At 37.0% G+C, this 22,982-nt stretch overlaps 1 protein-coding gene across 4 annotated transcripts in view; it reads left to right on the forward strand.

The window, feature by feature from the left end:
• The window catches only part of brsk2b (BR serine/threonine kinase 2b), a 163,170-nt gene that overhangs the window by 115,893 nt on the left and 24,295 nt on the right, over positions 1 to 22,982 (forward strand). For all 4 annotated transcript variants that reach the window (XM_017423011.3, XM_017423008.3, XM_017423010.3 and 1 more), the window contains exons 3-8: positions 3,068 to 3,153; positions 6,138 to 6,278; positions 14,947 to 15,063; positions 20,596 to 20,629; positions 20,734 to 20,802; positions 22,256 to 22,402. In XM_017423011.3, coding sequence (XP_017278500.1) covers positions 3,068 to 3,153; positions 6,138 to 6,278; positions 14,947 to 15,063; positions 20,596 to 20,629; positions 20,734 to 20,802; positions 22,256 to 22,402 — 594 coding nt within the window. The remainder of the gene's footprint in view (positions 1 to 3,067; positions 3,154 to 6,137; positions 6,279 to 14,946; positions 15,064 to 20,595; positions 20,630 to 20,733; positions 20,803 to 22,255; positions 22,403 to 22,982) is intronic.

Genomic DNA, 22,982 nt, shown 5'->3' on the forward strand with positions numbered 1-22,982 from the left:
AGCAAATGTATTAAATTGTATTTTTTTTAACTCAATTTCTAATGAATAATCATTAACTATTTAATTAAAATGTTGTTCTGTTTATTTCTAGAAGGAGCAAGGCTGGTTTACAGATTTACATTAGTGTATTAATCAACAGCTAAGAAGCAGTTTTAGAGTTAAGTCTCAACACTAAGCCTCATTTTTCTTATTTTAATTAACAACACGGAGGAAAGAGGAATCTTGGTAATCCGGCTGCAGGCTCTGAGGCATTCCCACAGCTCATCTCTTGCTGAGACCTGGTCTCTTTGCAGGAAGCCCTTCTGTTTGCCACCATGGGCTTGTTCTTAAAAACACACCTCCTCCTAAGGTGACAAAGTGGCATGTTCTTGTACTGCTGATAAAAGCCAAGAGTTTATGAATTAGCCTTGATTAGCTTAACTACTCTCCTCCCCCTTGGTATGCTGTGCTTGTGTTAATTACGCATTTACAACTTTGACTTTTGTGGAAAAGCTTTATTCCCAGTTTTATTATATAATTAACTCCGATTTCTTTTGATTTTGTAGGCTCTTACTATAACAGGGCTTGCTATGTGCTTTATGATTTCTCTGCAGAGACTAAGTATAACATTAGCACAGCAGGTAAAAAGATCTGTCAGCCAACAGCAAGCGAGCAGCATAACTTGAAGAAAAAGCTAAAGTGTTCCTATAATACATTTAGGAACAATTTCAGCTGACCTAAGTCAGGTATAAACTATTTAAATAAATTAAAGACCTAGCATTACTTGAGGGAATGCATATCCCCACTGGCTGTATGGCAAAGTTTTAAACTGAAATTATCCTATGATTAAATGGACCAGAGTTATAGCTGTTTTGGTCAAACCTTGAAAATAATGCAAGATCTTGCAAGATGTGCATGTGTTTAAGTATGTGCTGAGGATAAGTGTCAGCTACTATCACCTCACACTTTAGCACAATATATGTAATTTTGACTAAGTTAAGGTTATTTTTGAGCTGGCTAAGTTTCATTAGCTGGCCCTCTGCTTTTACAGTATTTGTAGTTTAGTATGTAGGAATCTTTCAGCATATACTAAATTGCAGATTTATTATCCAGTAGTTGATTTATTTTCTTCAAAAGGTGTGGAGGTTTTTAAATGCAAATTCTGAAAAGCATACAAAGGGTTGCCTTTGGATGTTCCTGGGGTTTTAACACACCTTTACAACATGTTGTATTTAAAACGGAGTGGAGATGAGCTTGATATTTGTCAGAAGATAACTATAAATGGTGTGTCGTGATAGATTCCAACACCAACTTGAGCCTGACTGAAATCTGTTTTGTAGTGAAAGCACTGTGACTGTATAAATAATTAAAGGAGAGGGACCTGATTTCATGCCCTGTTAAGCAAACAGCTTTGTAAGAGTTTAACAGAAACACAGTTAGCTGACAGATCAGAGTCTGACTTCAATCCTCAGGAATGTTCACAAAACAGTCAAAATGAATATGACATAAAATCAACTTGAAGGCTGTCACTGGCATGATAAAATTTTCTTTGATGAGATTGCGTCAAGACAGAGCAGCCTTAAACTCACACAGTTCTTTGATCTCCATCCTTGTCAGGAAAAGTTGGGAATGGAGGGGGAGATGGACAAGAAATGTGGAGAAGTGTGAGCAGATAACAGTGAGAAGAGCAGGGTGCTCAGGATTACCAGTGGCTTCTGTCAAAGTGGGTTTTGTGCTGATTTCCAGTGTCAGCTGTACATGCTGACAACGGTCTCTGGAGATGCTGACACAAGCCCAAACTGATCAGCTCCATTATGGGGTAATTTGGGACTCAGTGCTCTGAATGTTTCTCAGCCACTTAGTAATAACACGATGAGGGGAACAAACTAAACAGGAAAAAAAAAACCAGAACGTAGCTTCAGCTTCTTGCTTCTTGTTAAAGTGTGTTTGTACGGACAAAAATGTCTGTTGGGAGAAAAAGAATAAACTCTGATATAGCTGAATCAATTTTTAACCTGTTTTTACAAACAAGCTGCACAACTAAAGGACAAAAATGTTACTGTTGTGTATCTGAACACGCTGAAAGCATTTTCCCTGGAAATAACACTGGATTATAAAATCTGATTCAGTATTCAGTCTTACTTTGTAAAGCAATGCATAAATCTTTACTTAAGATACCAAGGTAAGTGGCCTAATTGTGGTCAAAACTGATTTCCACCCAGTCTAGAACATGTCAGTCAGTTCATTTCATTGATTTGCTTCACAGACAGCCCTCAGATGTAACCTTAAAAGAAATCTACTGGGAGAATTTATTACGGACAATAATTTTTAAAAAATCCTTGAAGGAATACATATGGCACACTTCCTTTTATGCCAGGTATTGAAACTAAAATCACTGACAAGGTACAGGGTTACAGCCATTTTGATGCAATATTGTGCGATCTTGCAAGCTGTGATAGAACACAGATAATATGTTGAGAATGGCATGTCAGCTAGTTCCACAACAGACTGAGTTAGCCGTTTTTGTGTTGGCGAAGGCCATCTTGAATTGGTTTAACTCCAAATGTTAAGGAGTTTTAGATGCACTTTTTGAAAGTTTCACTAAAATCTGTCCAGCAGTTCATGAGATACTTTTCTTAAATAAAAATATAGTTGACTTTTACAGGTAATGCAAAGTTTTAAGGACAGCTGTTGCGCATTCAGCTTGCTCTCGGAGTATGTTTTGGGAATAATGATCAGCTACCACCACACCAAATTTCTGCTTAATATATGTAGAACTGGGTGAGCTATAGCCATTTTTCTGTTTAAATTTGCTCATCTGGGGTCTTCAAAAGTTAATCAGCTGTAGATGTACATTTCCAGTGATTAGTTTGTAAGACGTTTAGGAAAGTCTCACTGTTTCATGACATATTTTGATATCAAACAAAAAATCACAGGTACAAACATTATCACCTTCAGCAGCGAGGAATTAAAAACGCTTTGTTACCAGAGTTTTTAAAGGAGTTTACGCTTGTTGATCTTGCAATAATAACACTTTTTTTTTCCTTTTTTCTCTTCCTCCCTCCTTTTTTCTCCCCCTCTCTTTCAGGTGGAGCGAGAAATAGCTATTCTGAAGCTCATAGAACACCCACACGTTTTAAAGCTACATGATGTCTATGAAAATAAAAAATACTTGTAAGTATCAACAGTTGACGCTTCTCTAACTTTGATTTCCACTCAAAACGGATTACTTGGCATTTCTGGATTTGCAATGTCTTAAAAGCACAATGATTCATAAATATACGGCATACACAATATCTGTACAATCACCATTAATGTTCATTGATCTTCCTACTATCAGGTGGTCCTTTGTATTCTGGAACGGTGTCTAAAATGGAGCAGATCATTTTGGTGTTTTATGATTGCAGGACACTAAGTTTGCCTTGGAGGGATGGATGCTCCATTAGTACCAGCACTGAGCATCTATTTAGTCATGGATGCTAGGGGCCTGCTATTAGCGAGGAGAAGTCTGGAATGTAAACGCCATGATACGCTTATCAGTTGCAACACCGCTACATAAAAAAGCACCACAGAGAATCAGGTGCAGCAGCTGTGTTTACACACTGATACTAAATCTATTACCTAACTTTAACAGTGCTGAGTGACAGCCCCATTGGTCGTTTAGTAGACCTCCTGATCTACAGAGGATTGGTTGTCAACTAAATTCATTTAGTTCTCATCTTGGGCTTACAGGCCAAACGGAGATCGGGCATGCCGAGCAGTGCATGTCATCCTTTTTAGATGATAGGAAAAGCAGAATATTAGGATTCCCTCCGTAATTGGATTATTAAAATCACATTTTGTCCTCATTGCTTCATCACTTTTGACAGACGGTCACCAGCAGCATCTCAGAAGACAAATCGCTTTACATTTGCGTGACTCAAGAGTCTGGAACGCACTCATACCAGTAATGTGATTTGGCTTCTCATACGGTTCAGATTCTTACTTAGATGTCGCCACTTGAAAGACAATAATGGATAGACACACAGCATGTTTGGATTTAGCAGTCCCAGAGCTTTAAAGATTTATTATGTTCTTGGCACAGATCCTACCACAGGCTGTTTAAACTAATGTGCTGTGTATGTGGACAAGAGGTGGAGGAAATTTGATACCTAGCCCACAATAATTAATTTATAGGGTATATTAACACTCATAATGTGGCATAAATTATGCTTCTGAAAATGAAAAATTGTTGCAGAAATACGGTGAAGTGTCTAAGACCATAAATTATATCAGTCCACTTGATTTGTGTCAGTTTATTTATTTATTTATTACAGACTTCTCCTGCTGTAGTGATATGGTAAGAAAAAGAGAAAATCCCACCTTTTAAATTATAATTGACAAAAAAAATAATTGTCAGGAGTTAACCAGTTAGTTAACCAGGCTGATTTCAATGATTTATTAGTGTTTATAAAATCAAAGATGTACAGGATACTACATAATTTTTTTTTATTAGCTAATTGACTCTGTGAAAAGTGGAATAAAAATTAACTGTGTGTCGAAGTTTACTGACTTTTCACACAATATGCATTTTCAAAATCCACAGGTGTCCTAACTAGTTTCAAATGTAATGAAGTTGTCCATGTTTAAAAAAAAGAATAAAAAGAATACTTTGGTTAAAGTTGAAAAAGGTCCTTCTTTTTCATTCTTAATTAACTTCTGAAATATAAACATATTGTTATCCAAACATTTTCTCTGCAATTTGTGATTCAGGATCAAAGATTTCTGTAGCCCAATCCAGTGGATTTTGGAATAAACACAAGATACATCCAAAACAATCCCCCTTCTTCTCACAGGGCTAACATTGGGTCCAAATAGGAAATGGAAATGGGAAATCAAGAAATTAGCTTTTTTTCACTTCTATAAATATATTTGCGAGTGAATTGTGCAGATAATTCCACTATTGATTAAGCTCTAAACAGACTTCATCCTATAAAAATCCTCTCCTCTTTAGACAACAAAAGAAAAGAATAACTTCTATTAAACTTGTTTCGAATGCCTCTATCTTTAAAACATCTTCATGCAAGATGTTGCTTTTTAACAGCCAAACCCAGGGAAACTTGTTTGGGGAGTTGCATCAATGACAGATAAATTGCTCTTCATCAGAGTGAATGAGTCTGGTGCCCTGATGCATGGCTACCAATGAACTCTAGTAATGATACAGTGCACTGTTTTGAGAAACTAAAATTAAAATGCAGTTCTACACAAAATCTTGATAATCTCACCTCCAGCTTGGGTTTGTCCATGCTGTAAATATGCATGCTCTCTGGCGTAATTTAAAATACCTGGGGAAGCCTTTTCTGACTCTAGCAAATATGCTTTCTTTGGCCAATACAGTTTTAAATATCATATGTTAATTAGTAAAACTCAAGTGATGGATGTGGGTCCATGTTTCCAAAAGTAAAGAAAAGGTATTTTACAGCCTTTCTGAATTTCAATTTGTCCTTGTTAGGTCTGAAGTAGTTTTGGTGGAGGATATATGAGCAGAGCAGAAGCAGGGCCATGCTGGATTTCACCCCACAGATATAGCTTTGTTCTTGGGTCAGTGGAGATTTATTTTCCTTCTGTCCCCTGGAGCCCCAGAGCATGGCCAAACTAAACACTCAGGATGACAAACTGGCCTTCCGAAAGTCCAGCCACACAGACTTGAAGGCTACCTGGCGAGCAGCCATATGAAAAGTGATCATGCTTGTGTATTTGCTTTCACTTTTTTTTTTTTTTAAGTTGTTGCTCAAATATTTATGTGACACAGGAAAAAAATGGCAAAGAATCAGAATCCCTTGTACATCGATGTAGGCTGTGCTGTTGGCATTCTTCACTCTGACGGCGGAAACATCTTGCAAACGACAAAGTACAAAATAAACAGTGAACATGATATGGCTTTTGGAGATTAAGTCATTAAAATTGAGCTTTATGTTTGTGTAAAATGGCTTTGAGGTTACCATATTTCTGTCTTTATGTCAGTTCCAGCAGGCCTTTTCTCGCAGACTGTCAGTCTGTAACAAATAAATGTTTATATCTGCACTTTTCATCCAGTCTTACAAGGTTTGGATGCAAGATTTAAGAACTAGATTTTTTCCTTTTAAGCTTTTTTATCAATCTCCCTCTGTATTTTTCAGGTACCTTGTCCTAGAACATGTGTCTGGGGGTGAACTGTTTGACTACTTGGTGAAGAAAGGCAGGTTAACACCCAAAGAGGCCAGGAAGTTTTTCAGACAAATCATGTCTGCCCTGGATTTTTGCCACAGTCATTCGATATGGTAAGTGGCCGGATTTTTGTGTAAAAAGATACCTTCCAGTTGCTGCTAGGGGAAAATTTTTGAAGGCTTTGAGTGGTTAAAGAAGCAGTTCTTTCTATGTTTCAAAGGTACTCCAATTTAGATGATGGTAGTTTTCTGATTTATATAATTAAAATATATTTTTTTTTACACATTTAAAAAAAGCCTTGTAACTTTTTGCTAACATCACATTTGTAAAATGTAATTATAGAAAATTATTCTGCAAAAAGGACCTGCAATTTTTAAAGTAAATTAGTACTGTGAACTGAATTTTGTCAAATTGTCGGCCATCTTGAATTCTGTTGACTCCAAAAGTTATTTAGCTGTAGTTGTACATCCAATAAATACTTTCTGAATGTTTGATTAAAATCCACCCAGTGATTCATGAGACATTTTGAGATATTTTGCAAACAAAGTTGACTTAAGTAGTTATGGCAACATTTTAAAAACTGTTTTTTTGCAATCAGGTAACACTTAAAGTGTAAGTGGGGGATGACACTCAGCTTCTACCAAACCAAACTGTTGCTCAATAACTGTAAAACTGACTGAGTTGTAGTCATTTTTGTATTTTCTAAACATGCTTGGCTGTGGAGGCCGTCTTGAATGGGGATGACTTCAAAAGTTAATCAGTTGTATGTGCAATTCTATTATTTCCTTTTTGTGAGTTTCATTAAAATCTGTCCACTGAGTCAAGAGATAGTTTGCTAACAGACAGACAAAGACACGCACATACAGGCAATTACAATACTGCCCACCTTTCATGCCAGTTGGGGATAATAAATTGTGGCAAAGGTATAGAGTAGACAGAAAGAGCTCAAGTTGTAAAAGTCCCATTTATCATCTCCAATCCATAAAAAATATCACTTACATTTAAAAAGAAAACCAACCGATAAACATTCATAGCCAGGGGGCATAACAAAGTCAATTTGGTTATCACACACCATTGAACAAATAATGAGCTCTCCGGTAATGAATTCAGAGAAGATACAGAATCTTGCTGCAGCATACATTTCTGTAAGTTTATTCAGATGTTTGGAATGTCGTTTAGCTTTCAGAGCAGTGATTTGATAAAGAAGTTGCAGCACGAAGAAAACACACGCTGTATCTCATCACGTTATAAAGACACACGCGTCTCTATACGGTGGAATGTATAATATTTATTAAAGAACAAACACATTGCTCTTCATAAAGCAGCTAAGAGAATTAGTTAAAAACAAAGCTTTAATAACATCTCGATCATCCCAGTGTATTTTGTCAGAGTCGCATTAATGTGACATGCTGTGTTCCGCCTCGGGGGGTAATTTAAATGTTTACTAGCTCCAAGACCAGAGGCAATCATATATACTTCAAAAGTCAAACAAGTCAGCAGGGACTGATTTGGAGCACTGTTTTGTGTGTTTATTTCTTGTTTATATGTGTGTGGCATACATATCCATGAGTGATCCCAAAGCTTGGAGAGACTTTGTGTTCTTACTGTTGAAAAACTGTTCTAACTCGTAAAAAATACGCACATGATGAAACAGGAGAAAGAAATTTAAAGATGAGGCTCACTGTCAAACAATAACCCTACTTCCATGCCTTGTGTTCAGCAGGGATTAGAACAGAACTGTCCAGTCTAAAGGACTGAAAATTAAAAAGTCTTTTTATCAGCGTGTGCTAATAATGCTTGATAATAAAGGAGAATAAAAGATTAGACCAATTAGAGGTGAGTATTTGGGACTGACGCTCGGTGTCGGCACATAGATTATTTTGTAGGAACACTCACAAGCATATTAATCTCTCCTGTTTTACTTGGGTGCAGTCTTTTGGTCTTAGCTCTTTAAATCTCTTCACTAACACTCTTAGAAAATGATGCCTTGTAAATTTATCATGAGGAGGATTATTTGGGAGAGTCGGTTTACCGACTCGCCCTCCTCCCAACCTCAATTACGAGCAAACAGACAGACAGAAACGGCCCTTCTCACCTTCCTTCCATCCCCACTAATGAGATCCCAGCATCCCCTCAACAAAAAGAAGAGAGATTTTCAGCAATCATTTCTTCCATTTTGAAACGTTTGCGCGGGGGACCTACATAGACCATTAGAAGTGTGCCGCTTTCTCTGTGACTCACCACGCAGGGTAGGGCATATGAGGGAAGAGGGGGTGGGATCGGGGGAGGTGTGTTGCACTCGTCAGCCATCCTTTTGTGCACACGTCCCATTTTAACTTCTTCTCGTTGCTCCATGCTTGCGTCCTACGCCCACGTTTTATCCCCAAATATCTCTCTGGGACAAGATGAATTCAAATCCATCTGTGACGGGGAAAAAAAGAATGCAAAAGGAAGCGCTGTTATGACTCAGTGTTTTCTTTCGCTGATTCAGATCGCACACTGATTCAGGGATTGTCTTTTCACAAGGAGAGAGAGAGAGAGAGAAAACAGATAAAAATAGCCATTAGAAAGGATTCATCATTAAAGCAAATGCATAATGAATTCTGGGGCAGAGGAAATGACATGTTCCCTTCTTCCCACCTCATAAAAAAGATCTCTTTTGTGTGGACATTTTTGAGAGAACACGTAGACATGGACTGACTCTAAACCTTGTTAGAGCCAAGACAAGAGGACAACTCATGTGGCTGCTTATTTATTTTAAGTAAGTTTTCTTCTTCAGTCTTTTCAGAGATGATAAAGTTTCAGGTGTACTGTGGTTCATGAGCCACTTAAAATTGACTTTGTCTTTCAAAGTCCAAGAGCATATTATTTTTATCAGTTTATAAAGGATTTACCTGACGGTTTTTATTAATAGTTTTGATAATTAACTAAATCTACAGTTCGTACATTCTGCTGAAGATAGAATCTCACTGGGCTGCGACTGTTGCTGAGTAGTTGACAAACAACATTTGTGTTCTCAATTTCCTCACTTCACTTGCAGAGGCCTGTTGCTTGAATTTTGAACACAGTAAAATATTAGTGAGGCTGGAATGTAAATTTAGCACATTTGCTCACGATATTGAGTCAAGTTTTAGTCACCAACTAGTCTCCAGCAGTTGCAGGCCGGTGAGTTTATACCTGAAGCAGTCTGTTTGGATGTTAGCTTCTTGGAACCACCCAACAAAATGCATATTCAGACACCAGATATGCATTGTGTCATAACTTCTCAAAGCAATGATAAACAATATTAACCAGTGATTTCACACAGTTAAAGTAAATTAAGCAAAAATGTCACTTGCAGCAGATATGTTTGGTTTCAGGTTTGCTGCACAAATACATCATTAAGAGTTGTAGGTGACTGATTGATGTCTGTAGATAGACATTTATCAAACTGAGTTCATCTGTAGATTTTACCTGTAATCTAACATTCTCATCTTCTAAAGTTGTGAGAAATTTGAAACCATTTACACTATGTAAATAAATATTCAATATGAATTTTTATCCAGAAATAGGTTGTGAAAAAAAAATGGAACAACAAAAGACTTGAAAAGTTGAGTTCTTAAAGAAAATATTAGGAACCCAGCAAACCAGAGTATTTTATTTTTTATTAGGAATGATATGAAGGGGGTCAGCTCATACTGTAGATGGTTTCTTTTTTTCAGCCGTGTTGGAGACAAAATAGCAATTAAATAAGCAAAGCAGGTCTAAATATGCTGAAAAATAACAAATAAGATGTAAAAATCTAAGATGTTTTTGTACCATTAAGCACCCTAATGACTAAAGTTTTTTTGGTCTGTTTTTTTATTTATTTTATTATTTATTTCTTCTTTGATCTGTAGCGATCCATCACTCCAGTGTTTTTCTGGCAGCTTGGTTGTTTTTCTGTCTTAAAGGTCTGTTACTCATCCTATCATCGTCTGTCAAACGCCTCTGGATTAAGAGAAAATGCAAGGTTGCACACAAAGATGTGGCACGGCAAAGCAAACGTTTTTTGTTTTTGTCGTTTTTTTTTTTACAGCTGTAGTTAGTATTGTGGTTCCACTTCTTAGTCACTGCATTCCTGCAGAGATGCATTTAAGACGAAGTGCTACACAAAACCAAAAGGAAGTCCTCATGTAAATGAAGAAAAGCTTTTAATTTGAATATAAGGTCCATAAGAGGAAACATACTGGTTTTCTTTTGCTCATCAATAATCATATTTGATTTTTTGGAGGGGCTTAGTAAAATGTGAAGGATATTAGTCAATGAATAAGAAAATTAAATGTAAGATAAATAATCAGTATAATATGTTAGCAATAGTTTTTGGGCTTTAATTGATTCCTTGGGAGATCAAATAAATCAGAAAGTAATATTTACTTTAGTGGTTGTTCTTGATTCAGACTTCTGTGATCATAGTGCTGTAGCTTTTGCTTCAGTTGGACCTGAACTTCATCAGAAATATGTCAGGTCCAACAAAACTATTCATTATGGATCAAGCACAGCGAGGATATGTTTGCTTTTTTTAAAAACTAGATTGTTTTATTCAAAGAAAATGCATCCATAAAACAACAAGAGCAAATGTCAGTTGTAACCTTTTTATTTCTCTGTACATATAAAATAAAAAATGTAGACAACCAGAGAGCATAAATCCACTCATGGCCGTCCTTTCTTCTCTGTCTACACTTTGAAACATTTTAGTCTCAACATTATTTTTGGTCACAATTCTACTGTTGACATTTTAAGAGACATGTTTGAAAGCTGACATTTTTAACAGGATTTAGGACCAAGTTGAACAATGTGTAATGGACAGTTTCAAGAACATAACAATCCACAGGCGCAACATTAGATTCAGCAAGATAGCTGTTTACATTTTTCTCACTTTATTGTTCATGTCAGATGTTGTCAGATATTGTTTTGTAAATATATGAAAATGAGACAAACTTGGATAATGTATTTTATGCTTTTTCTTATCTTGTATCATTTATTCTAGCCATTGGAGACAAAAACAAACTTTTGTTTGTCCGGAAATAATCACTTTAGTTGCTTTAAACAAATCTTGCTTGAACAAATTCAACAGATATGAACAAAACTATAGACATCGTCATAAATTTCTGTTTTAAAGTATTACTGCAACTTTTTTTTCCAACTAAAATATATTTTTTTATTGTTTTTATCCCTCATTGCTTTTAATACTTAATTATCCCCATCAGCTAATGAACGGTTGTGCTGAGCACAGCCAATAAACAGAACGCTGTCCTTTTTTGCTAATGTGATAGAATATTACCCTAAAGCTGTCTTTTTTGGTGAGTGTGCTTAGTGTCTCTCTAAGTAGGTCAGAAGAAGCCAAAAAACGACTGAGAGAGGGGAAAAAAGTGAAGATAAGAGGAGCGGGATAAAAAAGGCTAAATGTCTGTATCTCAGCTCGCAGCAACAATTAAAGGAAGGAGAACAGTACTGACACTTAGAAAGTTTTACTTCTGCATGAAATACTAAAACATGTCTTTTTCATATGTTAATGTAAATATAAATATACACGCACAATTGAACAAGTTCTGTTAGTTTAACATGTTCCCTAGCAGCCAGTTAGTGCCACACAACTTGTTATGACAGCAGGCTGAACAAGGAAGAATAATAAAACATATTTCTGTGAAATGGCTAAACCATGGGAAAATTATATTCTCTTTATGAAACACTAACTTTTTAACCATGTTTTGAGTATCATAATGACATGAACATCATGCTAGAGTCGTGACAAGCTTCTGCAAAACACAATCTATCCAGACTGTATGCAAATACTCACAAGTCTCTTAGAGATTTCTTTTAGCTTGAAAGTGTCGAATTTAATAATCTACTGCAATCTAAACCTTTCTTTTTTACTACTTAAAGTTTACTTTACCTGTAACCTAAGGTTTTTCAGCATACTGTACAAAGAAAAGAAAAAAACAAACACGTTTAATTGAAAATTTAAACTAGTCTGTTCAGTTTAAATCACTCTTATTCAATACAATGTATTGACTGAGCCAAGGATATTTGCTGTTTGATAGATAAATAAATAAAAGCACAAAGTTAATTACAGAAATGATGGCTTATACTGTATGTACATGGAGAATAAAAACAGTAACAAAACCAGAGTAAGGAGAGGTTATGAGTGCATAAAAGAACATCCTCTACTCACCAAATACTGTAGCAACTCGAATAAAAGGGATAACTCGAGGTCAGCTAAGCCAGTCTATACTATACAGACTACTAACATTTATTTTATTATTTTTTAGGCAAAGTACAAAAACAGTTTGGGTTAATAATTTCAGTAGCAAAATTTCAAAATCTGTTTTAAAATGTCTTCAACTCTGTTTTCTGTTGTATTTTCTTCTTGTGGTAATTATTGAATAAACTTGGCTATAAACTTTTTAGAGCTTCACTCCTTGCAGAAAGCATCTGTGGGGTAATAGGATATGTCCCCTCATGTATTTGGGTTTTGTGATGTTGATGATTTAGACTGTCCCGATGCAGCTTGTTGGTTCAGACAGAACATGTGATTCCACTGAGACGTTTCTTCTCTGATTATGCTCCATCACGACTGAGAGATTATTCCTGACATAATGTCCAATAATGATTATTTAAACACTCAAACCACTGCTCAAAACCAGCCTTATATTTTCTGAAGGTTTTGTCAGAAATAGTCCTAATAATTTGCCAGCCTGCAGCCTCTGTATGCTGTACTTTGACTCTTGTGTTTATCTCTTCTATCTCATTTAAACTCTGCTCACAAGTTAATTTTAACTTTTAGCTTTGTAGAGCAACTTGTTGGCGTTTTTATAGTACAATCAGGCACGTTGATCACTTTTCCTATACCCACTTACCTTTCAGTCCCCTCTTATTTTTCCGTCTGATGGCCCTTGAATGGACCGTTTGTTCCTTTCCCATGTGCTTCGACATTACTCATTAAAACTCTCAGGCTATTGACATCACCATCAAATGATCGCAGTGTGAACTAAAAGAGGTTGTAGCCTGGGGACAACTGTTTTAAATGCTATCTAAGTTTTATTTCAATTATAGCAGGGATCACAGAAACTGCCAGCATGATAACAAACCTGCTGACAGCTGGTCCCTCAGGACAGGAAATGAGTTGTACGACAATTGATGTCATCTAAGGTTAAATGTCTATTTTGATGAAGCATTCTTCAAAGGAAGATATATTCAGCTATTGTTCTTACTCCCCATTTTCTGTCATTAACCTTAGAAGAAGATGAAAGTATAACTCATGTTATCTAGTTAGTTCTGTGCCTTTGAAGCCCTATTTGGGCACCCAGAATGAAAAGTTTAGTTAATAACAATAATTAATTTTTAAGTCATGAAGTTAAATATGAAACATTGTTTTTAACAGTTTATGCATGTTCATCAGATTAGGTGTTTTAGATAATATTAGTATTAGACTAGAAAGGCTACTCGAAACCCTGTTTGACAGCAGAGATCTTTTTGAAGGTAATGGAGATTTCGGAGAAGAACAGCTGATTATACTGTGTATTCTTTACTGAAGAGACATCTGATCAGATTAAACCTTTTCTGCACATTTGCCACAAAACTCAGCAACAACATTTTAATAATTAAAATCTAAACAAAAGTCGCCATGAAAGATGTCAAATTTTGTAGACTGAGAAAGTTTAACTGAAACATTTTTATGGAAACACTTCATAGTTAAAAGAAAGAACTTCTGTAAACTTGCTGAACAATTCTTGAAACAAACAGTTCAACATTGTTTGAAAAAATAAATGAATAAATATACAACAGATTTGACACTCTGTTCATGGTTCTCAAAATGCCCACAATAAGCGGCCTTTTTAAAAACAGGCTGGTTTTTGTTCTTTCTTTATTTTGACCCAAACAACCTGCAGATTGTGCCCAGAAGAGCAGTGCATGGCAAACAGCCCCCAAATCATGAGCAGAAAGACATTCTGCAAAGCTTTTACAAGCCATAACTGTTGCTATATAACTTATTGAAAGGATGCCACTAAAACTATGTGTCCAAGTTATCAACTATTGAATTCTGACACGACAGATGTGTGTCTGTGTATCTGCACATACGTACTTGTGTGTTCAGTCTTAAAGAGTCCAGCCTTGGTAGATATCACATGAAGCAGTCAAGTATGATGAAATCCAACTCTAAGTACTGAAAGAGATTTTAAATTTACAACAAAATGCTAAGCACACGTATCTGTGAAAAGTTATTAATCTGAATCGGGACTTTGATTCAGCATCAGGACACATGACATGAGAAAATTATTTCTCTCAGTGGTCCTTTTAAAGCCAGGAGATGATATCCGCTGGATATTCTCCTCCCTGCTGTGTTTAGTAGTAATGAATGGCAGCTAATGAACACCACCGCTGCGGCTGGCTTCCTCTCTGAATCCCTTTTCCCGGCCAGTTTGCTGGTGGCTGTCTGGGCGATGAGGGGAATGGGATGAGGGACGAAGAGCGAGGGAAACAGAAGGAGAAAAGGACACAGCGGGGTGGGGGCTGTCACACCTTGTAGCATGCCAACACCAAGGTGGGGGGTCTCTGAAGCTTCAGCACAGACAGATCAAAGTGAGACGTTGCACTGAGGTGAAGAGGCTTTGTTCTTCACAGCTGCGTGCATGAATCCAGCGATTACTAGCCTCCTCAGCAAACCATTCGATTCTCCTCAGTTTGATCTGTTACATAACTTTATATGAGCGTTTTCATGTTTCATTAACAGTGTTCTGTGTTTGTATCCCTGATTTCCAGCCACAGGGACCTAAAGCCAGAGAACCTGTTGCTAGACGAAAAGAACAACATCAGGATAGCAGACTTTGGCATGGCGTCCCTTCAGGTTGGAGACAGTCTGTTGGAAACCAGCTGTGGGTAAGCATGATTAGAAATGTTGTAATGCTCCTTTTCCAATGCATTAACTATCTCATAAAATGTTAAAATTGCTCTGAAGGTAATAATATATCGTGGTTGGAGGGGAGGTGGAATAACTAATGTGCAGAGAAAAACAATTAGTAACAGAGAAGGATCAGTGGGGAAATCAGGTCCACCGTTTTTATACTTCCACACGGCGCAGTGTTTATTTCTTGAGAACAGACTTTTGTTCTCTCCTGATTGTTCCTTGTGGCTCTGAGCAGGGACAGGGCCTTGGCCAAACATTACTGCCCTCTATCTCCTCCTATCACTCTGACGGTTTATGATCTAGCCTTTACGATCCCACCACGCTCATCAATCCTATGACCACAATAAATTTGCTTGCAGGAAAAGTCAGTGGATGGCAGCAATCAAAGGAGAAGGCTGAAGTCTCTATACTTGAGGAGTGCTTTTATTTAACCCTGAGCTGTAGGGGACAGGGTGGACGGTGAAAGTTTATCAGAGTTCGCTTCTAGAAAGTGCATTTTTAGAAACCCAATGACCCAATGGAAGTGTGGATTAAAACATCCATTTTGTTTGCAAAAAGTTTAATTTAACTTCTTTTTCTTTTTCTCTCTTTTAATGTATTTCTGAAAATATAAGTAAAACCATGCAAACCTGACCTTATTCTTTATTTGAACTGTGGGGCTTCTGTATTGCTCAACTTTTTAATCCTACTTGTTATTTATAGCTAATTGTTTGTTTCGTACCATCGGTTTAGTCACTTGTAGTTTAACATCTGAATGATAAGTAAAGAAGCGGTCACAGTCCACAGAAAGCCAGGAGAACTATTTTTCAAAACGACTTTAAAAGTTTATAGAAACTTTGGCTTTATGAAAGTAAAATGCAAAAAATAAATAAAAAGCTTCACCTCAAACATAATAATTATGTTGCCATTTTATTAAGTAGATATGACATTGTCCTTAAAAAATGTTAGCATAAACTTTCAGTCAACTTCCTTTGAAGTTTGCTAAAAAAAAAAAAAACTCCTGCAGTGAAAGGCCCTCCTGTTGCAGGAAGTGTTTTGAAGGAATTGTGTGAAGTGCAGCACTGTTCTGCCCAAAAATGTGGTTGGCTTTCATGACCTTTTATGTTAAGGGAAGGCGCATTATTTTAAAAAACTAAAAGGCAAAAATAAACTGTACTATATAATTTTACCAACTGATCAATTGGTAAAGTTCTGATATTAGCTATATGTGAGAATTGTTTTAATTTTTGTTCTCAGTCTCTGTTTAATAAGGTCTTTGCAACAAATAGTTGTTTTGATTATCTAAAATTTATTCAGAATAATGTAAGCAAAGTTGCTTGTGGGGATGTTTTCTGTGTGCATATCCGGTGGATATATCAGGAAGGGTATTTGCTTTGTCATGCCTCTCCTTGCAGATCTGGGTGACAGGGAGTCCCGGTAACATCTGTCCCTGCTCTGACTGACTGTCCAGATTAAACTGAGATGTGACTGAAAGTACACATGCACAGAATGTACAAAGTGCATATGCTCACAAAGCACACTTTATCCCCAACCTCTAAACGTCTTTGCCCTCTCATTGGTTGTTTTTTTTTTTTTTTTCTTTGTCTCCATCTCTGACACCCTCCCTTCATATGCTTGCGCATTACAGCATGATTATGCAGACACATTCATCCAGCTGAAACTGTTGCATAATTTTATTTCAGCTGTAGTGGTAAAGCCTAAACTCTGACTCATCAGGAGCGATCAGGCCAACCATGTGCATGTGTGTGTGTACAAATATGCAAATCGGATGTGCAAAACTGAATACATTTTTTTTAAGAGGGATAACCATGCAGAAGTGTTTCCATTACTTTATAAAGGGCCAAAAGTGGTTCCTCCACGGAATAGGTTGACCAACTGTGCCTATATGTGAATGTATTCTGCTGCCACATCTGATCCAAGAGAAGTTCATCTGCTGAGCTTCCCTGTATGTATTTACAAAATGCTTTAGGTACTTGTTGCAGGAGGAAACATGGGGCTCTTACAGAGACAGACACTGTTCCAAAAGTAGGCCCAGTAGTTATCTTTTCACTCCGAGCTCCATCATCATTCTGTTTGCAAACATGCTTTAGAAATGTGTGTGCAATGTGTGTATGTGTGTGTCTGCTGGTGCCACGCACTGTAATTGTGGTTATTGATTATTCATGCTCTTCTGACTGCCCCATCTCTAAGTGCAGATATGACACTTTTTAATTAAACAGATTTATCTGGGTTCCCTCTCACCATGCAGCAGGCCGCTGACACAAATGCATTCCCTTTGCTTTGGGTAATGGAGCTGAGTAAAGATGAGAGTTGCCTCAGGTAGCAGGAGGGGGGAGCCTTGGAGAACATCAGTAGATAAATACATGCAGATGTACAGATGTGGAAACGAGCAGAGCCACTGACAAACCCATGCAAACATGAATTCAGGGCAAGCCTTTTCTGTCGAAACCAACTCAGCTGTGAGTTTATCCATGTTTTATTTACTGCAGTTTGGTTCCACTGTTTGATGAAGGTAAATCATCATCTTTACAGAACTCCACAAGTTTACTTCAAAAACACATTTTTAACAAACACAAGCTTCTCAATACATTCCTAAAATCACTGTTGTTTCTTTTACCCCTTCTATGGTAATTGATAGTACAACATACATAGGCTATTTTTTGAATGCTTATGTTTAGTCTGACCCTAAAAGTTCAGTTTTAGCAGCTTGTGTCCACCAGAAAATGTACAAATGCTTAAACATTGTCTTAGCAACATTTTCAATGTTTTGTCTGAAACCCTGTGTTTTTAGCTTCTGTGTCCTTAATATTTCTAATCCAGAGAAGCTCAGGCCCAGAAGTGTGAGATAGTTGTACATTATTTGCTTCCTGTGTGTCAAACTGGCCCATATTTAATAACAGTGTCACTAACCAAAGGGAGGAAATGCTTGAATTACTAACAAGGTTTTTCAGGGTGTTAAAAGAATTGTCTTCTGTGGGAGACAGACTTCCCTCCAGTGTATATTTTGAGCTTTTTAACCCTTCTGCCTTTTAGCATTCACAAAAAGCTACTATAAACAAAACAATAAAGAAAAGTCCCAAAAGGCTTAATGTATGTTTTTTTTAAAACAGCTTTTTGTAGTCTCCCTCTCCATCGATCTGTACATCACTCACAGCAGAATCATGTTTTATAGTGTTGTTAGAGTATTCTTGCCTTTAGAAAGTAACTTAATTTTCTTTCCTGTCTGGTGATTTTGTTTATGTGATGTTTATGGCATTGGGTTGAGAAAGTAAATGAGCTTTTACAGATAGCAACACAGAACTGATGCTGTAACAGCAAATAAATCCATAAGAGCTTTTTAAAAGACTGAATTTTTCACTCTGGTCAGAGGGGAATGGCTTTCATTGTTGCCTACCTTTGGTATGCAAGTCTATTAACTTCTGGAGTCAGCAGTGGCAGATTTATTATATGAGAAAAATCTCTTTTTAGGTCGGTAATCGAATTTAAGCAAATGTGTCCTGGCTATTGTAAGGATGGAATTTCTTTGAGTTTTTGTTCTTTTTCTATTGAAGCACATCTGTCTGGAGTTATCAACAGGAAGGCACTAAGTAAAACTGTGGTAGTGGGAAACATCACATAATGAAGTGATTTTTATTGTCAAATTAAGTTGAGATAAAAGGCTTATAAGGCCAAAAAAAAAAAGGTTCTTATTCTTGAATCCGTTATATTCAAGGTACGTTTGGATAGATCAGACTAAAAAACAGAATCTGAGGATCAGCAAGCCAAGCTTTGTCCAATGTAATTAAAAAGCAGCTTTATTGAATATCAGGTCGCAACAAAAAAACTAATCAGCTGAGAGTTTTAAATGAAGATGTCAGTAAACATTTACATCTGAATTGAATCAGCTAAAACAGAACCAAGGTGAACTCTTGCACTGTTCCAAAGAGATGCTCCACCTTCTTTGGGTGGTTTTCATCTTTGGGCAAAAAGATTTCTGATGCAGACGAATAATGAGCCTAAACCATCGTTTTTTTCAGAACAGTTTACCTATAAAGACCATTGAGTGTTGATGATGTCATAAACTTCACACCATAATCATACCAACTTTAACTTCTAGAGAGAAGATCAATTTTTTTTAATATACTCAATATTATAACATTAATATTAATTGTAATATATTAAAAATGAATATAAATCTTGCAGTTTTAATTTATTTCATAGATATATACGTTTATCTGTTCAATGTTCAGCCCCATGTCACATTGCATCTTTCTTTATCCTTTTTGAATATTTTTTTAGGCTATTATTTAGGTTATTGTCTTTTCTAAAACTAACTGTAATCTCTAAAGTATGCATGTAGCATATATCAGCTGATTTAAAGCCTTCAAACTGCATAATAGGTGTATTTTTCTCTATTTTGCCAACACAAAACAAATGCATACTGTATTCCACATTCGTACTGATGATATAAAGTAATGGTTTAGTTTTGTTCTAGTGATAATAAAATGATTCAGCTCCAACTAACAGCTTGCTTGTTTTCTAGTCTGTACTTTGACCAACCTAAAGCCTGTTCAATTAATGAATGTATGTTTTTGCAGATTCCAGCTGTGGCTCATATGTTATGTTGCTCATGAGACATAACCAGTGCAAATTTTATTATTATTTTTTTCCTTCCTTGCTAATCTACATAATGCACTGTGACACTTGCAATCAGGGAGGACGTATTTGCACAGACTCACATTTGAATTGACCCTGTTGACATGATGAGAGTGTGATTATCGGCCGGTATTTTGACAGCTCAAGGAGCTGGGTCATCAGGGCTGGTATTCATGAGTACACAAGGAAACAGCCCTTAATAGTCGCTCATTAAATTCAGATATTCTGGTATTAAACTGTGTGAGAGGAAACATGTGGAGGACGTGTCTCACCAGGCTGACAGCTTCAGGGAGAAAAGGTGAAATGCTTTGAAAAGCCAAGTAACAAACTATTTTATCTTTCTAATTATAGACCAGCACAAGGGTTTTATTTTTACCCCAGATAAATAATTTTTAAATACAGAAATGCCGAAGTACAGCAAAAAAATGGAGGTGACGAATGAATGACAAGTCGCTCCCCCCTGCAGCCACCAGTTTATGGAGCAGGGTTTGCGAGCTTGCTCCATAAATCTTCATGTGATATTGATGTGTCAATCTAGTCATTGGCTTTACTGTCAGTCCATCCAGCGGTTGTAAAGATTAGTGGGTCTGGTTACTGTCTGCTGTGTGAAGATGCCCTTGACTGAGCAAACGGGAGGAGGACATCCAACCCCCCTCAGGGTGTCTTAACTCCTGAAGTACACCTTGATCTATGTCCAGTGGAAATATTTACTGCCTGCTTATGTGTTTGACAGTAGTTTATGCTGGTTTGATTGACTTTACATTTGTACTGATTGAATCCTTAAAACTCAGCATTTTTTAAAGTTTTGGCCTCTTTGTTGCCCTGAATCATTCATTATTTGAACACTGCTTTTCTCATTTCCACAACAGATCTCCACACTATGCATGCCCAGAAGTAATCAGGGTGAGTTCAACTGTAACAGTTGTTCTTCAGTACTAACTTTTTATTTTTAAACAATACAGTTTTATGTCCACTGTCACTGTTCAAATAAATGTTCTTACCTTCAGGGGGAGAAGTATGATGGAAGAAAAGCAGATGTGTGGAGCTGCGGTGTCATACTTTTCGCTCTTTTGGTGGTGAGTGTCAGTTTGTTTTTTACTCGCTGAAAGGGACTGAACTTTAATATAACATGGCATAATACACTTTAACCATGAAGTGTTGCTTTTCCTTTGCACTTAGCAGTATGTCTAACTTTTTTCTTTTGTAGTGTGTCAAAAACACACAAATTGAGCCTTTAGAAGGGACAGTCAGGACTTTGCTGACCGGCCTCTGAATCAAGGTTAATCTGAACGGGATGAGAAGATGATGCAAGCCTGAAGTAACCTTGGAACCTCAAATTCAAACGTTGAAGAGTTTACTTCAGAATCCTAACATTAAGGGAGCCTTACCTCCAAAAATGTTACAGAGGCCCTCAAGCTGGTTATTCTTGCACAACTTTGGATCAGAGAATTGGAGCATCTTTATATTCATTATGCCGTATCCACACACACTGCCGTATCGGTAATAAGGTCTGTTCTCTTGCTACATTATGTCTGTGGTTCCCCAGCCATGCAGCCCTTAAGCTTTGTTTCATTAACAGCTGTATTGGAGTTCCTGCACACTCCTGCTTTATGAATAATTCATGCCGCCAAGCTGAAAGAAGAGAGCCCAATATAAATATCAACACTGACATGGCAACTTTTTGCCACAGGCCCTGTGTTTTGTCTTTTTTTTATTTTTCTCCCCGACTTTTACCAATTCATTTGTGTTTATTTGAGTTATAGGGAGACTTCTCAGTACACTTATATTGCATGAATCCTAAATTGTTTGCCATCTTCTGATTGTAACCATTCTCTCAGTCCAAACAAAAAGTTTTTTGTTTTGTTTTGTTTTTTCTGCCTGCGGTGTTTGCCTTCAGATACTGTACCGTCTTTCTCCTGTTTCCTCCTGCTGTCTTGCTGCGAGATAACCATTTGTCTGATTGTGGGAGACTCGCATACTCCCCAGCAGTTAGGCTGCGCTCAGATCATCTGTTATACAAGTCTGTCCCCCTTTTTATTCTTAGTCCTCTCTTTCACTGGTTTGCTCTCCTCCATCTTCTCTTCTGGTGGAGGTTGCTATTCATCACACAGCCACATCTGTGAAGTGTCAGCACTCTTTGATAAATAGCTGTGATGGGAGAATGCTAAATGAACGAGGTAAATGAGAAATCAGGGTAATTATTAGAAAAACCCTGTTTTCAGCTCACTGCTGTTTATTATTTATTTTGTGTTGCATTTGACAGCCAAATACTCGAAGGGAAGGGTTGAAACGGTTGACAAAGCAAGCCAATTTCTGCAGTCATGCAGAATTAAAACTCAAATTGTTTTTTTGTTTTTTTTTCTTCTACTGGGGGATGCCAGTTATCTATTTTTATGTTCAGAAAAAGGTTTTTTAAGGTGTCCTGTTGCTTTACCTAAAGAAAAAATAAAAAATTTTTCGTTTACTTTTTTTCATGTTCATGCATTTCCCATCTGCCTCATCTGACTCGTTGCTTCTGTGCCTCTTCAGGGTGCCCTGCCATTTGATGATGACAACCTAAGGAATCTCCTGGAGAAAGTGAAGTTGGGAGTGTTTCATATGCCACACTTCATCCCTCCAGACTGTCAAAACCTTCTCCGCAGCATGATTGAAGTGGATGCCTCCAAAAGACTAACGGTCAGTTCATTCAAGGTTTGACTTGAAACAATTAGTATCAATCTTTATGCTACAGAAAATATTGCTAGATTACAGCTTTCATCTTTGTGGTACCAGATTGTAGAAGTCGGTTTAATATGTATTTGCAGCCGGATGATGGTTATGAGTTTGGCATTCAAGAATCTTTCAGCAGAACTTGGCTTTCATATTCAGCCAGAAAAAGCATAAAATGCTCCCACTCCATAAAATAAAACCCCTAGATTCTCATACACATATTGCACGCTCACACACCCTCTCGAGTCACTCCAGGTATCTTTGTGAATCAATGAATCTGTTTTCATGCACTTGTCTGTGAGGAAATGTGGTGACACCACAGTTGGTAAATGTTGCTGCTCCATTTCCCCATGCCTTAGCTTATCTTTCACAGCATAAGAATAAGTATGAGCACAGTGACAGAAACTTAGATGCACCAAGAAAATAATAATAACAACAACAAAAAAAGAAAACTGCACCGAAATGGAGGTTTGTTTGCAAGAGAAGTGGCACTCTTGTGGTAAAGTGCTTCAGGTAAGCATCATGGACTAGAAAGATTGCAGCTTTT

Source organism: Kryptolebias marmoratus, linkage group LG11, assembly GCF_001649575.2.
Source record: "Kryptolebias marmoratus isolate JLee-2015 linkage group LG11, ASM164957v2, whole genome shotgun sequence".
Lineage (NCBI taxonomy): Eukaryota > Metazoa > Chordata > Actinopteri > Cyprinodontiformes > Rivulidae > Kryptolebias > Kryptolebias marmoratus.